This window comes from Notothenia rossii (genome assembly GCF_949606895.1).
Source record: "Notothenia rossii genome assembly, chromosome: 3".
In the NCBI taxonomy this organism is placed as follows: Eukaryota; Metazoa; Chordata; class Actinopteri; order Perciformes; family Nototheniidae; genus Notothenia; species Notothenia rossii.
In genome coordinates, this window is record NC_136901.1 from 40,820,920 (window position 1) to 40,846,485 (window position 25,566).

Here is a 25,566-nt window from a genome sequence, read left to right on the forward strand (position 1 = left end):
TATATAATAGTTTTTCACCTGATGGGACCAGAGTAAAATGCTTTTTTGTGCACAAACTACAGGGGAACAGCAAAAACCAGTGATTTCGGTGGGAGTATGACTATCCTGGACAATCGTTACTGGGGGGTGGGGGGGGTGCTAAATCTAGCAGCACCAACACCTGTTTTGAAGCCCCTCTTTAGTTTTTTGCCTGATGAGCCCAGAGTAAAATTATTGTGTGTGCACAAGGGGTCAACAGCCAACAACAGTTTTATTTTGGTGGGAGTATGATAATCCTGGACAAAGTTACCGGGGGGGGGGGCACCAACACCTGTTTTGAAGCCCCTCTTTAGTTTTTCTATTCATTCAAAGTACTTAGTTTTAAGGTTTTGCATACATAAAAGTGCATCTTACTATACCTTGGTGAGAGAATTAAGCAAAGATCAGTAAATGTATCAAAAAAACTACCTAGTTTCACCAAAAAAGCTTTAAAATCACAAACTAGCCTTTTAGAGTCACAGTTTGTGTGTGTGTGTGTGTGTGTGTGTGTGTGTGTGTGTGTGTGTGTGTTTATGTGTGTGTGTGTGTGTTTATGTGTGTGTGTGTGTGTGTGTGTGTGTGTGTGTGTGTGTGTGTGTGTGTGTGTGTGTGTGTGTGTGTTGCATGTGTTGCATGTGTTGGAGACGCTATTATCTCAAAAACATTGATAAGAGTAAAGGGGTAAACTGTGACATGTAAAGAACTTATGTTCACGAACACTGTGATGTTACATCCTCCAGAGATTCTTCTTCTTTTTTAAAACCCATACTGTGAGAAAGAAACTAGATTATCTGAAGTATTAGTTATTTAAAAAGAAAACACTTTTGTGAGGGGACACAGAGACACAGGGGCCTCAGCATGAAACAGGAAACAGAGGGAAAAGAAGGGATCTAAGAATACCCCTTTAAACCATCTATTACCACAAGAACAAAGGGTCTATAAAGTATTATTACCCCACTATTAAGGAACAATATCTTATAGGGGGCAATATAACAACAATAGGTAAACTCCTTCCGGTTCCTTCGACAAAAAAAAGCAATGAGATTTCTCCATAGGATTTTGGAAAATAGCTGGAAATAAGGTCAGTGGTTGAGACACATTTAAGAGACGGGTCACGTTTTGTTCAGCCGTTTAATCCCCACATGTCTACTGAAAGCAATTCTAGAACCGTGAAGGCAGGAGAGACTGAAAAGAGTCAAGGGAAGCTTATAAAAGTTAACAGCATTTAATGACACAAAATATGCGGTGGTGTGCAAAATGAAATGTGCGAGTGGAGGCGCTCTCCTCATCCAACCGGTAAGTACAGGTCAGGGAGTAGAAGAGGTCAATTTTTGGCTTGCTCTTCCTGTTGTCATCTGAGGTCTTCTCCTATTGGCCGGCGTCGTCGGAGGGCGGGTCCAATGCAATTCCTGCCTTTTTCTGTTGCTAAATTACATCATTCTTGCGTCTGTGGTTATTTAAACATTCCCTGATAAACGTTATTCAGCGTCAATAAATGAGTGCTAATCCCAGTCTGCTCAGTGTACAGCATCACATGTCAGTTCACCTTCAATTCACGATTTGAAAACGTAGCATTTCACCACATGCTAATGCTAACCGGAAATTAAGAATTTTCAGAATAAAAGTGTTAAATTAATAGTGTGAACTTCCGGTTTTTCAGAATAAAACTGATTTAAATTAAATGGTATATTTAATTCAAATTACGCCATATCAACATTGATTTTCATTTCTAACACTACCCTACTTTTATAATTTTCTAGTCGTAAATCTAGTCGCCAGAAGTAAAATGCTAACGTTATGCTATAAACGAACTACAGCAGGGTCGCTCGCTGCTTCAACGTCACGCCAACTTAAGATCCATATTCAAAACTACGGATTCAAAATGGTGCAAGTTGAAGTGTTTGTTTGAACAGTGGCAGGTGCTTGCTTTCAAGCAGAACAGGGCAAACACACTTAGAGAAGTGTTTACGTGTTCGGTGTAATGACAACTTCTGTAGTCCTATTCAGCCACTTGGTAACAACCATCGACACGTAAACTCTTCAGAAATCACCAGTGGGGTCACTGCTGATGTGTTTAACGTCGTAGAACAAAACGTGATCCGTCTCTTAAATGTGTCTCAACCACAGACCTTATTTCCAGATATTTTCTAAAACCCTATGGAGAAATTGCATTGCTTTTTTGTCGAAGGAACCGGAAGTGGTAAAATGCTAATTTACTTCCGGGTTTTGGGAGGCGTCACTGTGGCACTCTATTACCCCCCTATTTAGGAACAATACTTTATAGGGGGCAATAACACATTAAACAGCTAAACAAAGAAGTCATAAAAAGAATGAAGACAATGGTTTATTAGGGGTCACTACAACAGGTGCACTGACACCTGTCACATCAAAGGGATTTAGGGGCGGGACTAAGGTTTTATGGGGGGGTCATAAATCAATCACTCAACGTGTCATAAAAGTGACACAACCCGTGTTCTTTTCACTACTGACTCGTTTCTCTTTGTGTTTTTCATTTGAACTCCTTCCTCCCTCTCACCTCCACCACCAGCTGGTCGTCTGACGAGATGTCTTCAGTTTTCTGCTCCGGTTTGTCCGCCAGTTTTGTCGTTAGCTCCACTAAGACTCGACCTCGGTACGCCACGCCCTCCCCCTGACGGCAGAAAAACAGATTTAAAAAGTGCAAGACCACGTAAAATGTCAATACTAGTTTCCACAATCAGTTAAAGACATTTTACGAAAGCCTGCAGCAGACTCTCATTCTCTCTGAGGTCAAATTATATGTGTGGAATACATGGACTACATTAACGACCTTATCCACCCTCACAGCACAACCCGGGCCCTGAGGTCCTCTGAGCAAGGCTTCCTTTGGGTGCCCCGAACCAGGCTAACAACTAAGGGGGACCGTGCATTTGAGGCAGTGGCTCCAAGGCTTTGGAATGAAGTCCCCCAGAAACTAAGAGCCTCTGTCTCAGTAGAGGTTTTTAAGGGGCAGCTAAATACTCACCTTTTCCGACAGGCCTTTGAGTTAGTAGCTGTTTTTCATTGGTGTTTTCTCCTATGTTTTACCTGCTGAGTTTTATTCCTTTTATTGTACATGTTATAGTTGTACTTTGAATTGTGTACTGTATACTGTTAAGCACTTTGTACATTCGTCTTGAGAAGGGTGCTATATACATAACGTTTTAATTAAGGGCAAAAGAGAGATATTGTGGTCTAATATGTATTACATAGCATATCTAAAATGACAAAGGACAAGCAAGAGTTTTATTTTATTTTATTTTTTTTTTCACTTTATTAAATTCAATTTGTTTTTAAGGAAAATAAGCAGAATCTTACTTAATAATAATAATAAAGACATTAAAATGTAAAAAAATGCAGAATGTAAAACAGTAAGAGATTAATTATATATACCATAATAATATTTGGCATGGTTTTTGGACAGATTGAATTTAAACGGAAGGACAAACAAACATATTTACTTAACTTATTCAACAAATTTAATTATTTTAATTTTTTGTATTTACTTATATTTGTATTTATTTACACATTACTATTATTTTTTTCAAATATTGTTTAATCTATTAATTATTGTCTTTTGTCATGTACGTATTTTCTTGTTGTTGTTATGTGTCTTTCAATGTGGAAAATAAAAAAAACAGCAACAGTTTACAAAAATATACAAAATGAACGTTACTTTTCCGAGGTTGAGCGCCTCGTGTGGGTCGTTGAAGGCGGTGAATTCTCTCGGGCTGCCGTACAGATTCACGAAACACGGACCGAACGTGGGCAGGAAACCGAGACTGTCGTCCACTGGAGATACAAAACAAAACCAACATATTTAACCGTAGTCAAGACAGGATGTGGAGCAGCAGAAAAGAAAGAAAGACTGATCAATTAGGTAATTGATTAATTGATTTATGACATCATGTGCACGTGACAAGGGCTTTTCAATGGAATCAAGTCAAGATTGGAAAACAGTAATGAGTTGAAAGGAGAAGAAGTTAATGTATATCATAAGAAATTGAATGAAAATGAACAGCTGGAAAATGAAAGTGATGGACGTACTGCCAGAGTGGACGGTCCGAGTAGCCAAGTCATCTGAGTGCGTAGAGAGGAAGGATGGGTCAGAGTCAGACAGAAAGGAAACCAGAGGTCTTTGAACGCCACTCAAACCAAACCAAAACAAAACGGATGCACGAAAAATAACAAAAACAAAGCAAAATCAGCTGAACTACTTGCTTTCTGGTGGCTTTCTGTATGTATTATATTCCTGTTTGTCGATCATTCATCACCGTTCACATGATGTTTTCACAAGAAGACACACAACAAATAAAACTTGTAACACACACAATGAGAAAAACCTGTGCATCTGGAAAAAAGGGCAACTCTTAGGGAGGAACGGGCAGTGGTCAGATCACAAGAACCATCAAGTTAGTCTTCATGCAGGTCACTGAGAGAACGTCCATGCTTTGGTGTGTTCACAAAACACAGATCCATAACCATCCAACATTTCAACTCCCATACAAAGAACTTCCACAGACTTCTAACTCTCAAATTGCAGATGGATAAACACTGGGTTTATCTAACGTTGTGTGTAAGATATGTCATCCATGTTGCAACACCGTTTCTATTCTCCATTCATCGCTGATTCAGACGAGTCTAGATTCGTCACACACTTACGTTTTTTCAGATAAGGAACAGACAATTCAAACACCTTCAAATCAGAAGGTCTGCAGTTAACTCTGACTATACACAGCCTCACAAAACACATACATTCTAGAGAAAAGGCATGTTGGGTGGGTATAGACACAGATACTGCAAAATGCAACTTCATATTTTCATGTGCAAGACAGAAAACCTGCATCACTTTCAAAGTTTTGCATTCAAAATGTTATGCATATCGAACGGACTTGTTTGTGCAGATGTGAGCGTCCTTAACGACGGTCAATAAGTCCTTGACAGCGGTCTGTCTGTTCGGCATTAACAGTGTGTCACATGTTCTGAATTGACCAATCAGAATCGAGTATTCAACTAAGCCATGTAATAAAAAGATATTTACCACAGGTGGAGTAGGAAAGACCACCCAATAATTACCCTCTTTGTCTTTCTTGAAATTTGCCAGCAGACCAAACCAAACTGGTACGTTTTAACTTTGTTTACCGTCTATCTCTCCCCCGGGGGCCGAGATCTGAGACATGCAGAGGTGGGTGGTGCCGATGACATCGTTGTGACTGGCTCTGTCCCTGAAAAGAGAAAGAGAAAGATAAACCATGCATTTAAAAGACTACTGCTGACACAAATTAAAATATATTACTGAGCCAGAGGTTTTCAAACTGTGATACTGAAGTGAAAGATAATTGAGGGAACTCGAATGAACCCTTATTGCCACAATCTGCGTCAAAACTCCAAACACCCACATGATTCACATATTTGTTGGGGTTCAGTGTGACATAGACTTTTTGTGGTTACCATTATCACCAATATCAATGTTAGAAAAATGTTCATAGATCGTCTCGAAAGATCTTAGTAGAAAATGACAACAGACAAAACTTGATTGAGAATCACCTTCTTTTTAGGTTTTCTCCTGTATACAAGGTAACAGTGACAGTTGTGTGTACACTTATGGAGAAACTGCCAACAGGAAGTGTTAATATCTAATTAATAATGATAATAAATATCAGCATGGATTCACCAGTCCAGAATTCTGATCCTCATCTTCTCACACATGGAGGGAAACTGTGAGGAAAAAATAAATCATAAACGATATATTAAAATGTGCAATCAGTATACTTTAATTTAAAGCACAACAAAGCTGCGTGATGTTGTTTGTTTTCTGTGTGTGTGTGTGTGTGTGTGTGTGTGTGTGTGTGTGTGTGTGTGTGTGTGTGTGTGTGTGTGTGTGTGTGTGTGTGTGTGTGTGTGTGTGTGTGTGTGTGTGTGTGTGTGTGTGTGTGTGTGTGTGTGTGTGTGTGTGTGTGTGTGTGTGTGTGTGTGTGTGTGTGTTCTCACTCTTATGGGCATGGACAGGCTCTGGTTCCACTGTGGGTTGGCGTTCTTCTCCATGATCTTAGTGCACACCTGAGACAAAAAAAATTAATACAATACAATTTACAACAGGAAATTCTGCAGGGAAAAAACTTCACTTCTTACATATTAAAAAATAGAATCTAGATGCATTTTACCTACCAAACTCTTGTTTTCTCTTATTAAAGTTTTTTCTGCACACACATATTGCGTGTATTGCATCCGTTTATTCCTATGCCATTAAATACCTAACTCTTGAACATTAGTACACAGGGGCGGTTCTGGGGGGGGGGGGGGCAGGAGGGCCAGTGCCCCTAACACGGACCTCTGACCCCCTTGTGGCCCCCTTAAAAATGAAAAGTGAAAAAAAAGTGAAAAATGTATGATTTATTACACGATTTATTGAATGACGGAATAGGTGGAACTAACGTTATTCGTCATTCTAGTCAGACCCATTAGAGCGGTGCACTCAGGACCCATTAGAGCGGTGCACTCCCTTTCACTGTCCGGCTGAAGCGCGCGAAAAGCAAACACTTTTCATCTCGGATCATCAGAGGCTGTTGCAGCCGAGAACGACTGATTGAAACCTACGTTTCGAGAGACTACCACGATAATTGAAGGTGAAACTATTAAACTACTATCCGTGTAATTGTAGATGTAAAGTAGAGATGTAACTGTTCATCGCCTTTATTTTTATATAAATATGATATGGTGTTAGTGCAAAAATTGTACTAGAACTTAAGCTGAAGCTAACACTAATAACTATAAGATATATCTGAAATAAATAAGTGTACTGAAACAAATACCAATAACTGTATTGCATTGTTTTCTGATGCACAATTACTTCATACTGTCTAGTTCTCTTTTTCGTCCTGCATTTATTGTGCCCCCCTCAGAAAAATAACTGGCCCCCCAGTGGCCCCCCAAGTCAAATTGGTCTAGAAACGCCACTGTTAGTACAGGTGTTTTGGAATCTTTGTGCACATATTAAGTCTTTTTAGGGATCAACTAACAATTTAAACGTCGGTAGATCTCTTTGAATACACTGCACTGAAAAAAAGAAACGTACAAAATAGAAAATGTGGTTTTTGTATGAATATATTCAGATTAAATGACGCACAGTTTTCCCAGCGAAGTGAATCTCCACCAGAGGGTCCACCAGGTTCTTCCTGTTGCTGTCGAACCCCAGGATCTGCCTCATCCCATCCATGAACGCATCGTCCACTGCAGGAACACAGGAAACAGGCAGGAAGATGTTAGAAATCTCTCTGAGGGATAAATAATAATAATAACAATAATAATAGATACATGTATTATAGTGCCTTTCAAGGGACCCGAGGCCGCTTTACAGGGCGAACAAACAAACAGGCAGGGGGACTGTGATGGGTTAGGGGTCAAAGGCCATGGTGAACAGGTGAGTTTTTAATGATGACTAAGATGTCCAGGGAAGCAGCATTACGGAATATATCTATATATATATTAGGGCTGGGGGATATAATCGGTACAGCATAGTATCGTGATACTTTGAGTGGCGATATTGTATCGATACACTGACGCGAAGTATCGATATTTTATTATATAAACTATTCATATTGCAAATCCAAATTAAAAGTTTTTGGTAACAATTGCATTTTCAATCCACTAGATGGTGCTGAGTCATCGGTAAAGTCAGTGGGATTGGCAGGAAGTTAGTCAAAACAAAGATGGAGTCAGTGGAGAAAGAAATCAGAAATGCGCTGGTCGTGTTTAAATCGTATCGCAATACATTTAAATCGTATCGCAATACGTTCGCAATACTTAGCATATTGTGGCTTAATTATTGCGATAATATTGTATCGTGTGGAGCCTGGTGATTTCCACCTCTATTATATATAAAGAATAAACTCAGTAGAGTGGAGACTGACTTTGAGGAAGGTCTTCAGCTCTGAAGATCCTCAGGGAGAATGTGGCCCCTCTCAGAGAAAGACCAGCAGGCCTCAGCAGGTTCCCCTCGATATCCTCTTTATCCTCCACACACTCGCGTTTATCCGCCTGGACACACACACACACACACACACACACACACACACAAACACACAGATATCCACATGTGGGTTAATGCAAAAAGATTAACTAAAGTTGGCTCGACGAAAGGCTCAGGGTACTTTTTCCCTGTCTTGTCTCACACTCCGTTACACTAAATATAATGCTAATCTAAGAATGCTAGCAGTAGCATTAAAACTAGTTGATAATATGCTAACGTTTAGCATACAATCTTTACACCTTAAGATGCATATTATTAGCAAGGCAACATGCTTACATTGCTAATATGTAAACAATAGCATTTTGGGTTAAAATGCAAACTTTTAGCATTTATTTAAAAGTACAGTTAGTAGATATAAACAAAAAAATATCGCTCATCTTTTTTCAACCAGTGAGACTCACCGGCGGCTCATCTCCAGCTGCCAGAACCAGCAGGCTGACCTTCAGGTAACCTTTGACCCCGGCAGAGAGGTCATCAGGGTCACACAGCAGCAGCCACTTCCTCAAGAAGCAGTGTCCTAAACACAGGGGGCGGGGCTTAAAATGTGCAAACTAACCAATGATATAACAGAACTAAGAACTTCAAAACAAAAACCAGGAACAGAAAAAAGTCGTAACCTGGAATATAAAACCACAAAATCATACTTTATATTTAAAAACAGGTAGTGATGGACATCTAATAGTCATTCATACATGATTTAGGAACTTAAATAGAGTATTAAACGGAAGCTAATTGACAGTTTTCACACAAATAAAACAGTACAAATCAACGTTGATGTTTACTCACTGTGTTCATTGTAGACGGTGCCCACATCCAACTGTAAACAATATGAAATAAGCTTGAGATACTTTTGCTCTTTCATTTTTTTAAATTAAATGTGCAACAAACCATGATTTCAGTACAAACACTAATTTCCATGATATCCTCCTGTATCTTAAACCTCCTGTTGTCTTCGGGTCAACTCTGACCGATTTACTACGTTCATCAATCATAACCTTTTTGTGTTACATTCGATTGCATTAAGGCTTTATGATATCCTTCACAGTAGACATTTGAACATAAACAATATCTGATCTCCACTTTCATTGAATTGTGGATGAGTTAGTCAACTTTGTAACACCCGTGGTCATGGGGGGGGGGGGGGGGGGGCTGTATTAGATTAACATTAACATGCTTATTGTAGTTGTCAGTGCACTGTCTTGTGGCCTGAAGCACCGTCCTTGATGGAGCATAGTGTAAAGGAAAGGAGTGAGCAGAGTTGTCGATTCTTGTTCAGTTTTCTGTCACTATCTTCCTCACCCTCTCAGATTTCAGTTGCGCACGTTGCTAAAGACACGCGCTACCATGGAAACCAAACAATGGTGTAGCTGTATTAAAGTCCGAGTGGAAACAGTCGTGAGTAAATCTGATTTTGTCAGAAATCGGGAGAAATGCGGGAGAAATATGACCCCGGGAGGAAACCGGGAGAGGGCAATGAAATCGGGAGTCTCCCGTGAAATTCGGGAGGGTTGGCAAGTATGCCCATGGTGTTCCCGGTCAATTAGTAACCATCCGGATCAGAATATTTGAATATTCGCTGCTGATTACTACCGAATATCCGGAGCCCGAAAAATGGTATTCGGGACAGCCCTACTGTCCAGTGAAGTTAGTGCATGTAAAGTAACACGTCAAACTGTAACAAATATTGATTATTTTATCTGTTAACGTTTAAATATCTACTCCACTGCATCTCATGGTAAATATTGTATTCACAGCATCAAAATTCAACAATAAACAATAATTATTAATCTACAAACATTATATATAATAGTGAGCCACTGTCAGAGAACATTTTACGACAACATCAATACTATTACTTGCATACTTCAAATCAATTATGCTTATAATAGTTATATAATGTTATTTAAGTAATTCTCCGCCCAAGCTCCAAATAGGCCGTCAGTGTTTGCCATCAAAGCTCCAGCTCTCCTCGTGTCTCTCCGAGTCCTGACTCCAATTGCTTCAGAAGTTTCCCCCACAGGTGTTATAATGCCTACTTTCATTTAGGGGATTTTGACAGTGTAGTATTATTATTTATATCTGACTACTTCTCCTACAACTGTCCAGTATTAAGTACTTGATATCTTTGTGTATTTAAAGTGTTTGTTGTGAGTTTACCTTGAATTCCCCGATCACAGCATCAGTTCTGAGAGAGCGAGAGTCACACACCTGTCGGGCAGGTAAAGAAAAAATGTGCTTTTCTTACATTTAACACAACAGGAAAGCTTTATCTAAATATTGAAACGGAGATATAAAAACTCACAGTGATGAAGATCGGCTCGTCAAACAGATCGGAAGGAGTCTCGTAGAAGTTCATGAAGAACGTCTGCGGAGAGGAAAACAATCGAGCTGCAGTTTGACGGTTAAATTAGAGTTTTTATATTAATTATATTATTGGTTTTACCTCGTCAAAGACCGGGTTGTTTCCCTTTCTGATGCGAGTCCTCTTGTTCTGCCCGGCAACCGTAACCTTAACAACGGGTTTGATGTGGATGCCCGGCAGCTGTCGTCCCTCGATGACGCGCACACGGACCTGAGTGGCACCATACGAAGATTATTTTTTGGGTCATTTTCAGCATATAAATCCTATAAAGTAGGTCGGTTTGCAACTTAACATTTTTCTAAATTAATAGTTATTTGTAAAAAGTTTAATTATCTGTAAGAATAATAATTTTTAAGTGCTTTTTTGTTTGTTAAGTGTTTTCTTATCATGCGACTTTAACTATACTTTTACTTTTACTAGCATTATCCCTATCTTGACTTAAGTTAAATTATAAAGGCAATTATTTTACTAGATGATATTTACAGTCTGCTATAGATAAAAGTAACAAATGCGTCACTTCCGGGCAAAAATAACGGCTCCGCCCACTTATGGGGGAAAACAATGCTATCAGTTGAACGGCGGTCAATATAAATTCTGAAGTTTTTGCCAATCCGATCAGAAATGTAAGAAATCCGGAGATTTTTGGATCTTCAAAGAGCCCGATTCCAATGGCCAGACAGGCAAACAATTACATTAAGCCATTAGAAATAGACGAACGGGCTCGATATATGGTTAAATATAGCAGTAGGCTATCGATTTTCATAGATGACAGTAACATCTACGTCACTTTACGGCCCCGCCCACTTTTGGGGGAAACAACGGCTGTCATTTGAACGGCTAGCCTGAAGCCACAGAGATCTTCTGTTACTGTCCTTTGTTCTTAGAGGAAGTACAGAAACACGTAACTCTGGATTTGTTTTAATGTTGAGGTGCAATAAACGATACAGCAGCTTTTTGGCATGATAAAACTATTATGTTCTGCCTCACTCATGAGAGTAACAGCTGGAGAAATTACAGCCTCGCCTACTGATTTTAATTTAACCATATATCAAGACCGATTGTCGATTACCAATGATCGAATGTAATTGTTTGCCTGACTGGCCATCGTAATCGAGCTCTTTGAAGATCCAAAAATCCACGGTTTTCCCCAAAAAATTATCGGATGGGCAAAAACTTAAGAATTTTTATTGACCGCCAATCAAATGACAGCGTTGTTTTCCCCCAAAAGTGGGCGGGGCCATAATTTTTGCCCAGAAGTGACGTAGGTATTCCTCTTGATTTGTATCATAGTTTTGAGACAATAATATAACTCTTCATCATTTGTCTTTGTTATGATTGTTATTACTGTTTTTTATTTATAGTACTTTTCGTGAGATGTTAATATCAAATCATATCATCACCACTGTTGGGTGCTCATGTGTGTCTCTTGCCTGTACTAAATAAATAAATAATACATCACATCCACTCCTGAATACACAAAAACTAAATAAAATGATGATATTTATGTAATTCATCAGAATCACCACACGGCGGCGCTGTGAGCACAGAGTGCAGAATATTTTACAGCTCAAATATAGTAGAATAAATAAAAGCCTTCTTTATATGTCTGTCTTTAAAAAGGTGAATATATAAATAATTTCAGACCTACACCCTTACTGTATCAGTATCTGCTTATGTTAAAGTCTATTTTAAATGAAAACAAGTCAAATAACACTCATCGTAAAAATAGATATAAGCTGTTAAAAGTATTGATATCCATAAATCTCCACCTGCAGATCCTGAGGTTTGTTGGGCAGGGGTTTGTTGTGGCTGCTGTTGCCCCTCCTCCTCTTCCTCAGACCCCCCTGGGTGTTGCAAGACGGCGGGGAGCGTTTCGGGGTCTGAGCAGCAGGCGACTCGCGGCCCGACCCCTGAGGACCCACGATGACCATGGAGCGCCCGTCGTCTCCTCCTTGGTCCTCCGGAGGATCCACCATTATCATGCTCTCCGTGTCCTCGTCCCCCAAAGTGTCCAGAGATATCACTGAGAGGAAGGAGACACAGAAATATATGAGGAAAGATATGGGATGAATTAGCAGAAGGATAATTCATTAATCCCAAGTAGAACTGGGTGACAGTGACACTTGCTTCATTATACAATTAAATATGTGTTAAAATCGGGTAAAACATGTGTAAAAAATGTGTAAGAAATGTGTAAGAAATGTGTATAAAATGTGTAAAACATGTGTAAATAATGTGTAAAACATGTGTTACAAAATGTGTAAACAAATATTTTTTTATAAAAACAATTAAAGAAATTGAAAAATTGAAGAATATGAAAAATTGAAGAAATTGAAAAATTGAAGAAATTGAAAAATTGAAGAAAATGAAAAATTGAAGAAATTGAAAAATAGAAATAGAAAATGTTTAAAAGAAAATAAATGCATATAATATGTAAATACAATTGAATTAAGACATCAATATCAACATTTGAAAGTTAAGTAAAATGTTAAATAAAAGATTATAAAAAATATAGTGGGTAACTTGGGTTTCGTGAAAGTTGCTCCATTTTAGAGTGAAACACAAAAAAAGATTAATTAAATAAACTCATTAAATAAAAATATAGGATGTTAAAGTAAAAATATCCACTAAAAGATACATTCAAATAAATATGAGAAATATTTATAAAGATACAAAAATGTAATTAAAATGCTATAAATAACATGTATATTAAAATATAAACAGTAGAAGAAGTTTATTTAAAATGTGTGTTCACTAATAATATGAAAAGGTAAAGCATCTAAAGTCGAGTAGAAGTTTAAGGTAGTATTAAATGAAAAATACTCAAAGTGTCAAAACCTGAGTAAATGTACTTCACTACAAATGAGACACTTCTATTATGATTTATATTTACTGATTTATTTGATGTCACTAATTATCTTTTTACTTGTGACGGTGTCCATCTCCGGCCCGGGGTTGCTGTGCGGCAGATGCTCAGGGTGGGGGGGCGGATGATATAAAGCAGCCGCTCCTGGAGGAGGGAGGTACGAAACCTGCAGGGTCAAAGTCGCCTGGAGAGAAGAGACGGAGACATTTCATTTAGGCTCTATTGTGTGATAAAAAAATTCCACACGTAATCACCTTTTGGAAAGAAAATAACAAATATACAAGCTTAAACCAAAGTTATTTAATAAAGAGTTATAGCATTTAACATAATCAATCTTAAGTTAATTATTATACAAGCGTGTTGGTAACGCATGTTGCAAATATTATGAAAGTGTTTTTATATTGTAAAACGCAGCGTTAATATATCATAAGGAAAGTTTGTGTAGAAATGGACACGTCCCATATTTAGACGATGTACCGATGTACATTTTCGAGCTTATATTCCCTCAAAATTGCTTAAAAAAGGAACAAAATAAACTGCATTATTGAAGCTACTTAATGCTTAGAACTCTTTAAAGTAGAGACACTACATACTGATATACACCTGAACATCAGCAGGAGAGGACTCTTTAAAGTAGAGACACTACATACTGATATACACCTGAACATCAGCAGGAGAGGACTCTTTAAAGTAGAGACACTACATACTGATATACACCTGAACATCAGCAGGAGAGGACTCTTTAAAGTAGAGACACTACATACTGATATACACCTGAACATCAGCAGGAGAGAACTCTTTAAAGTAGAGACACTACATACTGATATACACCTGAACATCAGCAGGAGAGAACTCTTTAAAGTAGAGACACTACATACTGATATACACCTGAACATCAGCAGGAGAGGACTCTTTAAAGTAGAGACACTACATACTGGTATACACCTGAACATCAGCAGGAGAGGACTCTTTAAAGTAGAGACACTACATACTAATATACACCTGAACATCAGCAGGAGAGGACTCTTTAAAGTAGAGACACTACATACTGATATACACCTGAACATCAGCAGGAGAGGGCTCTTTAAAGTAGAGACACTACATACTGATATACACCTGAACATCAGCAGGAGAGGACTCTTTAAAGTAGAGACACTACATACTGATATACACCTGAACATCAGCAGGAGAGGACTCTTTAAAGTAGAGACACTATATACTGATATACACCTGAACATCAGCAGGAGAGGACTCTTTAAAGTAGAGACACTACATACTGATACAAACTAGGGTCCTTTATGAACATTATTCGTAAGCACAGGGTGTGTGTAGCAGTGAAATGTGTCCAGTTTCCTTTCACAGGAAAAAAGACTGAACTTAAAGTAGGGTTATTTGGACAGTTTGTAATAAAAAATATTTGATTTTAGCGATAACTTGTGACGTTTAGTTGAGTTTTCTTTGAATGATCTCACTGCATTGGCAACTGCTACTCCATGACTTATGACCGATGTCTTTGTCTGCAATTTCCTTTCAATCACAGCTTCACACTGATTTAGATTCGGAAGAAAAAGAGAGAAAGAAGGATGTGTTTGTTATCCCCATTGCACTCTATTTTAAGATCCAGACAGGAAACTCAGAGTGATTTATCGTAGCTTCGTGACACAATGAGACTGTAAATCAGTCTGTGTGTGTGTGTGTGTGTGTGTGTGTGTGTGTGTGTGTGTGTGTGTGTGTGTGTGTGTGTGTGTGTGTGTGTGTGTGTGTGTGTGTGCGCGTGCTGTGTGTGTGCTAACCCCCGTGTTGTTCCTCTTGGTGTCCAGCAGGGAGACGGTGAAGGTGGCGGCAAAGTTTGGAGAGTTGAGAACGTCTCTGAGAGCCAGGTGAGTCTCCCCCAGAAACCTGAACACAAACACAAACACACACACACACACACACACACACACACACACACACACACACACACACACACACACACACACACACACACACACACACACACACACACATGTTAATGACATCAGGGGTCTTCTGTATATACTATTTATATTCTATTAAAACATGTTTATTTATTTGACATTCTGCTTCAACTTCAGACGTTCATAAACAAATTTGTATTCTATATTTTTTGGACATTTTAATTTAACTTCTTATTTTTAAAATACATATGTTTTAATTGTATTATTTATTTGACAACTTCTAATATTGATATACATATCTTCTCTTCTCTTGGGACATATTACTTTAACTGTATATGTTTAAATACATATTATTATTCTTTTTTATTTAATTAAGACATTTAACTTGATCTTCTTGTATTAATATAAATAGTTTCTTCCATTTTACATTATTATTTGCATGCATTTAAAAAAAAATGTATTCTTACTTTAACTTCTTTACAGGTAATGACTAATGGGATAATGATCTAGCCTTTGGCGTCACTGAAAGCTTCTTCAAAACAGCATGTTTTTTAGATATTTCAGTCTTTTTTTTGAGAGACTTTTTGCATGCAGTACCTGTTTCTCCCCATCTTCTCATGATCTTTGACGACACAGTGCAGCTCTGCTCCGGAGTCCAGAGGAATCCCCTTCAGATCCCATTCAAAACCCTGGCAAAAGGACAAAGAAACACACATCAGTAATCAATAAAAGTGGAAGGGAAAACCGGAGACTATGACTATGATTAGAGATGTCCCGATCCGATCACGTCATCGGGGATCGGAGCCGATCACGTGATTTTCAAAAGATCGGAATCGGGAGAAAAAAAATCGGGGATCGGGATTAAAAAAAAATAAAAATACTTTTTTTTAAATGTTGTATTCAATGTTACAAAACAAAAATGACCATGTTCAAATCTTAAAGTCATCCTGAGGCCTTAGTTTTGGTTTCAACAACATCATGTGTTGCTTCTTTGGGGCTTGTTTTCATAGACCTGGTTGCTTATTTCTCTCAAATCTGGCAACAGAGTGGGCAGGGCGCAGTGTCTAATTGTAGCAGTAAGCTAACGAGTACTGAAAGCTTTATTTTGTTTTGATCCAATGCTGCACAACTGAACTGATCCAATGCTGCTGTGAAAGAAAGAAGCTATATCCATGTTGGATAGAATATCAAATTTAAATTAAAAAAAACCTTAAGGGACAACTTGAATGCTTTTTTTTCTTTTTTTTCTCTTAATGCATTGCATAAAGATCGGATCGGGAAAAATTGGTATGGGCAAATTGTCAAAATCAAATGATCGGAATCGGATCGGGAGCAAAAAAAGGTCATCGGGACATCCCTAGCTATGATTTCTCTTTTTGAATCTAAAATAAGTTGTAAGTTCAGTCTTGCTTGTTGTTCTGTTTCAGATTTAAAAATAAAGATTTCTGCCAGGTTTAAAGGGCAAAACTAAACTAATGAATATCCATTTTATGATTTGGGCTGAAGTTGAAAATGGGATCTTGTGAGAATAAATGTGACAAAGTACTGGAGTTCAGGAAAGGGTCGGTTATGATTTAACAGGATGCATTTGTTCTCTGGGAAAAAACAGAAAACCTGTCCTCTGTTACGGCTTGACTTGGTGATTTATGGCAGTCGAATGGGGGGATTTTCACATTAAAAGATTATTTTTGCAGCTTTAAAATGAGTACTTTCCACAAGGAGCAACAAGAAAAGGTTATAAAGATATGAGAGGTGTTTTTGTTTGTTTTACTAAATGTACAAGGCAAATGTTTTCCTGTAATTGTCCAGTACAAAATGAATATGAGGTTCTTATGAAGGATGCACCTCGTTCCAAACGGGGCTAGGGTTGTTCTTGACGACCTTTGTCTTCTTCTTAGACCCTAAAGAAATGAAGAAACAGACAATATTAAAAGATAGCAGAAGAAGAAAACTATTAAAAAGAAATAAAAACATATTGAATTATCCCCAAATGAACCAAATGCTGGATACATTATTAGATATCAAGTTAATTGCAGTAGTTATTCATTTATATTAATACATATTTAATAAATACTTTAAATTCAAATACAAAAACTTTAAGACCAAATATGAGTCAGTGAACAGAGAGTAAACACACACACACACACACACACACACACACACACACACACACACACACACACACACACACACACACACACACACACACACACACACACACACAGACACAGACACAGACACAGACACACACACACACACACACACACACACACACACAGACACAGACACAGACACAGACACAGACACAGACACAGACACAGACACAGACACAGACACACGCACACGCACACGCACACGCACACGCACACAAACACACACACACACACACACACACACACACACACACACACACACACACACACACACACATACACACACACACACTTCACAGTACCCTGTTGACCCCTCTGTGGAAGGGTGGAGGTGTTTTTTAAAACATCTTCCAAGAACGGAGGTTCAAAAAGGAGCAGCTGTGTGTGTGTGTGTGTGTGTGTGTGTGTGTGTGTGTGTGTGTGTGTGTGTGTGTGTGTGTGTGTGTGTGTGTGTGTGTGTGTGTGTGTGTGTGTGTGTGTGTGTGTGTGTGTGTGTGTGTGTGTGTGTGTGTGTGTTATATTTCTGTGACTTCCTGTAACATGGGACTTCTGCGCTTTGATGTCCTGTCTGTTAGAAACTCTGACAGGAAATGGGACATAAAACCGACCAATAAACTGCCAGGATTCATTATTAACTGCTATCATAGCTCTCACCTAACACACACACACACACACACACACACACACACACACACACACACACACACACACACACACACACACACACACACACACACACACACACACACACACACACACACACACACAAACACACACACATTAGATCAGGTATTTGGTTATAAGCCAATGTACTGGACAAATGCTAATGGTGACCTAATGATGAGTCGAAAGGTCACTGAAGTTATAACAATTAATCTAAAGGTGAACGTGAATATCTGAATCCAATTTAATCAGAAACAGTCCAATAGTTGCCAAGAAAATACATTTAAAACTACAAATGAAAAGCTCGAAGTGGCGATGATTGAAAATGGGTTTATCAAGAGACTTTAGTCCAACATATTAAAGCATGTGATCCTTCAATAAAACATGAAAATCTGAATTAAATATTTTTTTAAACAAGGTTTGTTCCCTGAAAGGCTTGGACGTGCATGGTTTCTCCCCAACGTCCATGATTAAACAATAATAACATGTAACTGCATTTACTCTTAATGTGATATCATTGCACACACACATTATTTATCTCCACACACACACCCAGGGATGTTTGCTTTCCTGTTTTCCACACAATCATCACCTAATGTGAGAACACACACACGCACACACATACATTCTTACACAAACACCTACGCAAGTGTACCTCCGTTCTTGGAAGATGTTTTAAGAAAAACACCTCCACCCTTCCACAGAGGGGTCAACAGGGTACTTTGAAGTGTGTGTGTGTGTGTGTGTGTGTGTGTGTGTGTGTGTGTGTGTGTGTGTGTGTGTGTGTGTGTGTGTGTGTGTGTGTGTGTGTGTGTGTGTGTGTGTGTGTGTGTGTGTGTGTGTGTGTGATATCGTAGCCAGCATCTCAGAGACAGGAAGTGGCACAGCGTGGACCTCCTGTTCAGGTTCAGCTTGGCACAGTTTCTGTCATGAGAGACCAGAATAAACCCAACTGTGACCCGCTGAGTTACGTTTGGGAAGGCTAAGTTTAGACATGTGTGTGTGTGTGTGTGTGTGTGTGTGTGTGTGTGTGTGTGTGTGTGTGTGTGTGTGTGTGTGTGTGTGTGTGTGTGTGTGTGTGTGTGTGTGTGTGTGTGTGTGTGTGTGTGTGTGTGTGTGTGTGTGTGTGTGTGTGTGTGTGTGTGTGTGTGTGTGTGTGTGTGTGTGTGTGTGTGTGTGGCCCCTAAAACATGGGGAGATTTAAAGGTTAAGGTTATTAATCTCCAGAACACCAATTACAAGAATGTGAGTACTGGTATTTTTTTAAAGTATATTTACTCATGTTCATGATTGATATTTGCTTGAGTATTTTTGCTGTGCTTGTACTCAAATAAAGGTATTGCAGTTTCTCCTTCGCTAGTAATGCGTCTATACTTCAGTAGCATCTTGAATGTCGTACTTTCTACCTGTGGTGGTTTTTAGACTGTGGTATTCATACTTTGACTTATAGGTAGAAGTATGTGAGTACTTCTTCCACCTCGGCGTATGATGCCACCAGGAAACAGAACAAAGACAGGAAGTCGGACGCATTAAGGAGGCAGACACTGACTCGTGGAAAGTACAAAACAACAGACTGATTGAAAAACACGACAGGTAGCCAAGTCACCTCCAGACATTCGATTAAACAGATTCTTATTTTCTGCTTCGACAAAGCTCATCTGTAGCTACAACACAACACAACACACTGACCCTCCTAAATGCTGAATGAAAGCTGTAAAAGGGACAGATATATCTTAAAAAGCAAGTTATATGACGTTCTACAGAAGGAAGTTTACACTTAGTCTCCTAGCAACACCAGTACATGAGATATCCAGGCAGTTGTCGCCATGGGAAACACCCATGCCTTTAAGCTAGATGCTGTTTAAGGAACCTTGTCTAAACATGGTTTTGTCCTCTAGAAATATTAAATAAATGTGCTAGGACTAAGTAAACTGTAGTGACATCTTTAGATTTTCTAGGATAAAGAGTGAGTAGAATTTCATTTTCACATTTCAGGCACAACAATTAAAGCTTATCTTGGGTGCTGCTAGACTTACAACTCAGGTTTCATGTTCTTCCATTGACAATGTAATGGCATCGTCCATTTTGTGTCAAGAGAAGCAGATTTTCTATCCAATTAGGTTCATTTTTGACGTATCAGGTACTGTATTCATTTCTATTCAATATGAGGACACATGAAACGAAAAGTCAACGTCGACTTATTATAACTTCAGTTAAGCACAAACTTATTTATTTTAAGCCAAATTAAGATATTTTGCTAAACCAAAGCAAGTAGTTTTGTTGGCTTTTGTTTCTACAGTACTTACAACGGTACCCATGTGTTTAAAACTGCAACAGTAACACAGGAGAAAAAAACGAATAATTAAGAATGCATTGAACGTTTTTCGGAGAGTAATATCTTGAGGAGACACGGTTGCATGTAGCCAACATCGAGACTTTACATTTGCGTTTGAACATGCGTTTTGACTATCCTTCAAGGACTTGAAACTTGGTTTGAGAACAGGCTTGACTCAGCCTTGTCTTAAAATACTTAAGATTTGCAATAAAAGACAGTCTATAAGCACCGCTTTTGAGTTCTACATGTATTACTGAAAAGGTTCCGTAGACAGAGTGACATTTCTTGCAGTAATGAGTTTACAGCAGTCCACTAACTCAAACAAAGCCATGATCTTTAGTAGTCAGCGCGTAAAGACGGGTTAGTGTTGACTTATTTCTTAAGTACATACTTAAGTGTGCAACCTAAAGTACGTACTTAAGTGTGCAACCTAAAGTACGTAACAAGCATACGAGATTAAATCATGGTTTAATCATAACCAAGTGGTTTTGATGCCTTAACGTTAACTTAATTACTTTTGTTGCGATTTAGTTATCTAGTTTACAACTGAAACTGTAACACGGGAGAAAAGACATGTTCTTCGTTCATCGATTAAAAATACATTGAAGTTTTTTAGGAGAGTAATATCTTGAGGAGACACGGTTGCATGTAGCCAACATCGAAACTTTAAATGTGCTTTTGAAGAAGCACTTTGACTTTCCTTTCACGCCCTGACTTAACCTCGTCTTGAAATACTTCAGATTTCAGACGATGATGGAAGATGGGTTCATCACGAGACTGTTGTCTAACATATTAGAGTACGTAAACCATCAATAAAACATGAAAAACTGAATAAAACCTGTTTTAAAACAAGGCTTGTTGATCGGAAAAGGCTTGGGAGTGCATCGTTTCTCCCCAAAAGAGACAAGATCGATTAGAAAACCATAATAACAATCATGGTTTTCACATTGAGTGGAAGTTAAATCATCAGTTTGTTTCCTATTCACCTTCAAACTCAAACTCAACCGAAAAAATCTTGACTGACACGAGCCAAAAATCAAACATGACTTTAAATATATCTATAAAGTCAAATTTGAGAGATTTTGCAACAAAAGATACTTTCTTCATACCTATTTTGAGTCCTATTTCTGAATGTTTTGGTGCTAGAGTAGCATGTTCTGCCACATTGAGTCCAATAACTGACTCTCCCATGATCCTCTTACCTCTGAAGGAGACACTAGCCAGAGGATGAGAGTGCTTCAGGTTGTTGGCTCGTTGAATAATGCATCGTAACATGGCTGAAACCTCCTGAAACCTGCGAGGCTCAAAGAACTGTTTTTGGATTTGTCTTGAACTCAACGACAGCAGGTGAAAGACGGATCCAACGGTTGAAGTAACTGCTTACATGACCCCGGGAGCTTTGAAAACGACCGGCAAAATCAACAAAGGGAAGACGAACTGGTGCCAAGAAGATGAGGGGATCAGAAAAAGCTTAAAAGAGAATGATTTTGGTCCAAAAAAAGATATCCAATACTTGAAAGTAGGTCTTCTGCAACGTCGGATTTAATTCTAACGCTTTTCCATGACTTGATTGGCGAGATAAATTCCCACAGATGCAAAAATGTGGTTGTTTTCCAACAGAAACTGCAAAATAAAAGCTCTTTTCCCACACGATAGCGTCCACAAAGCCTCTTTCCGACTCTCTCTCCACACTTGTAGGGAAACAGAGAACAACACCTCACATCCAGAGGAAATCTCAACATTTCCTGTTCTCTTTTCCTCCCTTGTCTCCTGGATGTTGCCCTATCTTTCCCACATCTCTGCCACAACATTCCCCTCTAATGTAATCCCTGTTATCTCTGTTGGTGTAATTTTGTGGATTCAAGCATGAAAAACCAAGTGCAAACCAAAAAACATCTTACATTTCTAATCCCATTTTTGCCTAAAACAGACATCTGACTGCCTTAAAAGTCTTTGTAGTAAAACGGTAATGTCCTCAATTTATACATGAAATTAAAGATCTTTTTGTTTGGTCAAAATCAGGAGTTTACGAGGAGGGGCAATAAGGCCACACAGTAGGGATGTCCCGATCACCTTTTTTTGCTCCCGATCCGATTCCGATCATTTGATTTTGACAATTTGCCGATACCGATTTTTCCCGATCCGATCTTTATGCAATGCATTAAGAGAAAAAAAAGAAAAAAAGCATTCAAGTTGTCCCTTAAGGTTATTTTTTTATTTAAATTTGATATTCTATCCAACATGGATATAGCTTCATTTTTTCACAGCAGCATTGGATCAGTTCAGTTGTGCAGCATTGGATCAAAACAAAATAAAGCTTTCAGTACTCGTTAGCTTACTGCTACAATTAGACACTGCGCCCTGCCCACTCTGTTGCCAGATTTGAGAGAAATAAGCAACCAGGTCTATGAAAACAAGCCCCAAAAAAGCAACACATACATGATGTTCTGTAATTTGAAACCAAAACTAAGGCATCAGGATGACTTTAAGACTTGAACATGGTCATTTTAGTTTTGTAACATTGAATACTCCACACATATCCAAAAACAATAGGCCTGCTTACCACTCCAACAGTACATAACAGCCTTATGCTGCGTTCACAACGGACGCGATGCGAATATTCGCTTCGCATTCCAATCGCTCAAGTTTCACCGCGGCTTGCAGTTTGTTTTATCGTGTCATTCAAAACAAACATACCGTTGACAGCCATAACGATCATCTCTTCCATCTTTACAACTGATCAACAGCAGCACGTCAGAGGGACGTCAGAGGGAATCCCAACGCTGATTGGCTTCCGCGAGAACGCGTCACGTGAATTTGACGCTCGAGTTGAAAAAATTGAACTCTTGCGTTTGACACGGCACCGTTCAATCTCCTCAATCGCGTGATTCGCACCGCGTCCACCGCTTCATGCTCGCCGTCGAAGCGAATTCGCGTCTGTCCTCGTCTCTGCATTGACTTTACATGTAATCGCGCCTCCCCCAAACATCGCTTCGCGTCCGGCGTGAACGCAGCATAATAATGACAGCTTAACCTTCTCTACTGTATATCATCTCGTTCACACACTAAATCAACAATACAAATACAAATACAGATTATATAAGCATTTAGTTCAAAAAAGATTTAAAATGCTCTCAGGTTTAACACCTCTTATGAAATGTAGACTACATTTATTACGGAGTTTATGTCCGAGCCAACAGACTCACAGATCGTTGGCTACTGAGAGATATGCAAAATACACAACATGCATGTAGTAAGGTTCAAGGTTCTTTATTTGTCAAACGAACATAGCTACAGTGTAGTTATGTTGATGAAAATCTTGTGTGACAGGCTTCTCCAACAGAGCAACACAAAACACAGATAAACAGAAAAATATAGTGCAAGTAAATAGTGAATAGTAAATACAAGAAGAAAATAGTTTAAAAAAGTTAAAAAGTGCAATAAGAGTCCATATGCAAGTTATTGAAATATGATGTATTAGGTAAATAGATAAATAATGTTTAAGTAGCAGCCAGATGAATATTGTGGATGCTGTTTCAACAGTTCAGGTGTTTAACAGTCTTATTGCCTGTGGGATGAAACTGTCTCTTGAGTCTGGTGGTTTTAGTATGACACAAACCTCTGCTGTGGATTTTCAAAACAAAATACAATAAAACTATGGTCGCAGGCCCAAGTCTAACTACCTGAGGCCTGCATGGTCTGCCTACAAAACAAAAATAAAAAAACATTTATGCAGCCCCAACAATGTCACGATTCTCATGTTATGTCACGTTTATAGTTTTGTAGGTTTGGGTGTTTTTGCTGTTTTCCATGTCATGTTTTCCTTTGGGTTATTGTCTGGTCCTTTTCCCCTGTGTTTTCCTCGAGTCATTAGTTTCCCTGGTGTGTCTAATTGTCTGATTATGTTCACCTGGGCCCCTGTGTTTTCTCCTCCCTCCTCACCTGTGTCTTGTTGTGTGATTAGTCTTGTGTGTATTTAAGTTCTGGGTTTTCTGTCTGTCTTGGTCGGTTCGTCTTGTTCCCTGACTAGTTCTGCGGTGAGTGTTCTGTTTTGTCATTGTGTATATATATATGTATATGTATGTATATCTATCTATGTATATCTATCTATGTATATCTATCTATCTATCTATCTATATATATATATATATCATAGCCTTGAAATAAAGGAATTTTCAGTTTATATCTGCATTTGGGTCCTGCTTGTTTCACAAACCGTGACAAACAACAGCCTCTGATCATCAACAGACTTCATGCAATGCTTCATCAGATGCATATATTAGATAATCTCACTCCTAGTCCTAACACATCTAAATCTACTTTCAGCATGGATAAATGTTCATAAAATACATCCATTGTTTGTTCTATATGCTTCTTGAAATCCTAACAAACACATCGTTTTTCTAGAACAGATTACAAATCGCCTGAAAATGGTGTAAACAAGTGGCAACATGTGGGACGGAGGTGTTGCGCTGGGCTTTATCATGCAATCAAAAGTGAAACTTAAACTCGCTCCATTGCGAGATATTCCTGCGAAAGTGCGGAAAACTTAAATTAATTCACGAGCGTTAGTTAAGGGGGTTGTCCAACCACGCCTGTCGTGAGCTATTGCTTAAATATATAATTATCAAGATATAAAAATCACTTTTATTAGAAAAGTCAATTTTTCACCAAAATGCCAAGCCCTACCTTAACTATGCTGACATAACTGTGAAAAATGTCACTAAAGGTGTTTTTATATTCCTCTATAAGAAAGAAATGTCTGTGCACTTTCCTTAATGTATAAAATTGGGATGTACCCAAGTAGATTATTATGTGTCACAAATTGAAGAGACAGTGTAGTATAGTTAGCATTAGCATGGGGAACATTTTAACAGCAAATATAGTATTATATTTGTATTGTAGTGAAGTTTCTGAATGTAAACTAGATCCTAGGAGCTTTCTTCTACTATGTAAAAAAAAAACACTAGAAAGTATTGTATGTTTTTAACCAAAAATGAGCTGCTAGTTACAAGCTAACAAGCTAACAGAAAATATGCTAACTACATTTACCCTTCTGTTTTTAGCTTGTGGTCCATTTTGGTGCGCAAAAAAACTCAGTATCTGACTCCAACATGTGTGAATGAATCTTTATAATGCTTCCTCTAATGGATAAAATAAACTGAAATGCCAAACTATTACTTCTGAGTGCAATGATACACACCTG

At 38.5% G+C, this 25,566-nt stretch overlaps 1 protein-coding gene across 1 annotated transcript in view; it reads right to left on the reverse strand.

The window, feature by feature from the left end:
- The window catches only part of LOC307032902 (dysferlin-like), a gene marked incomplete at its 3' end in the record, with an annotated part of 87,176 nt that extends 65,172 nt beyond the window's left edge, over positions 1 to 22,004 (reverse strand). Inside the window, 19 exon segments of the mRNA XM_079671180.1 lie at positions 2,555 to 2,668; positions 3,713 to 3,828; positions 4,084 to 4,116; positions 5,179 to 5,261; positions 5,711 to 5,754; positions 6,028 to 6,096; positions 7,163 to 7,266; positions 7,947 to 8,073; positions 8,467 to 8,582; positions 8,852 to 8,882; positions 10,223 to 10,273; positions 10,368 to 10,430; positions 10,509 to 10,637; positions 12,197 to 12,450; positions 13,354 to 13,477; positions 15,087 to 15,192; positions 15,807 to 15,898; positions 17,055 to 17,110; positions 21,563 to 22,004. Of these exon segments, the coding sequence (XP_079527306.1) occupies positions 2,555 to 2,668; positions 3,713 to 3,828; positions 4,084 to 4,116; positions 5,179 to 5,261; positions 5,711 to 5,754; positions 6,028 to 6,096; positions 7,163 to 7,266; positions 7,947 to 8,073; positions 8,467 to 8,582; positions 8,852 to 8,882; positions 10,223 to 10,273; positions 10,368 to 10,430; positions 10,509 to 10,637; positions 12,197 to 12,450; positions 13,354 to 13,477; positions 15,087 to 15,192; positions 15,807 to 15,898; positions 17,055 to 17,110; positions 21,563 to 21,635 (1,785 nt within the window). The 5' untranslated portion in view covers positions 21,636 to 22,004.
- Between the last annotated feature and the right edge of the window lie 3,562 nt (positions 22,005 to 25,566).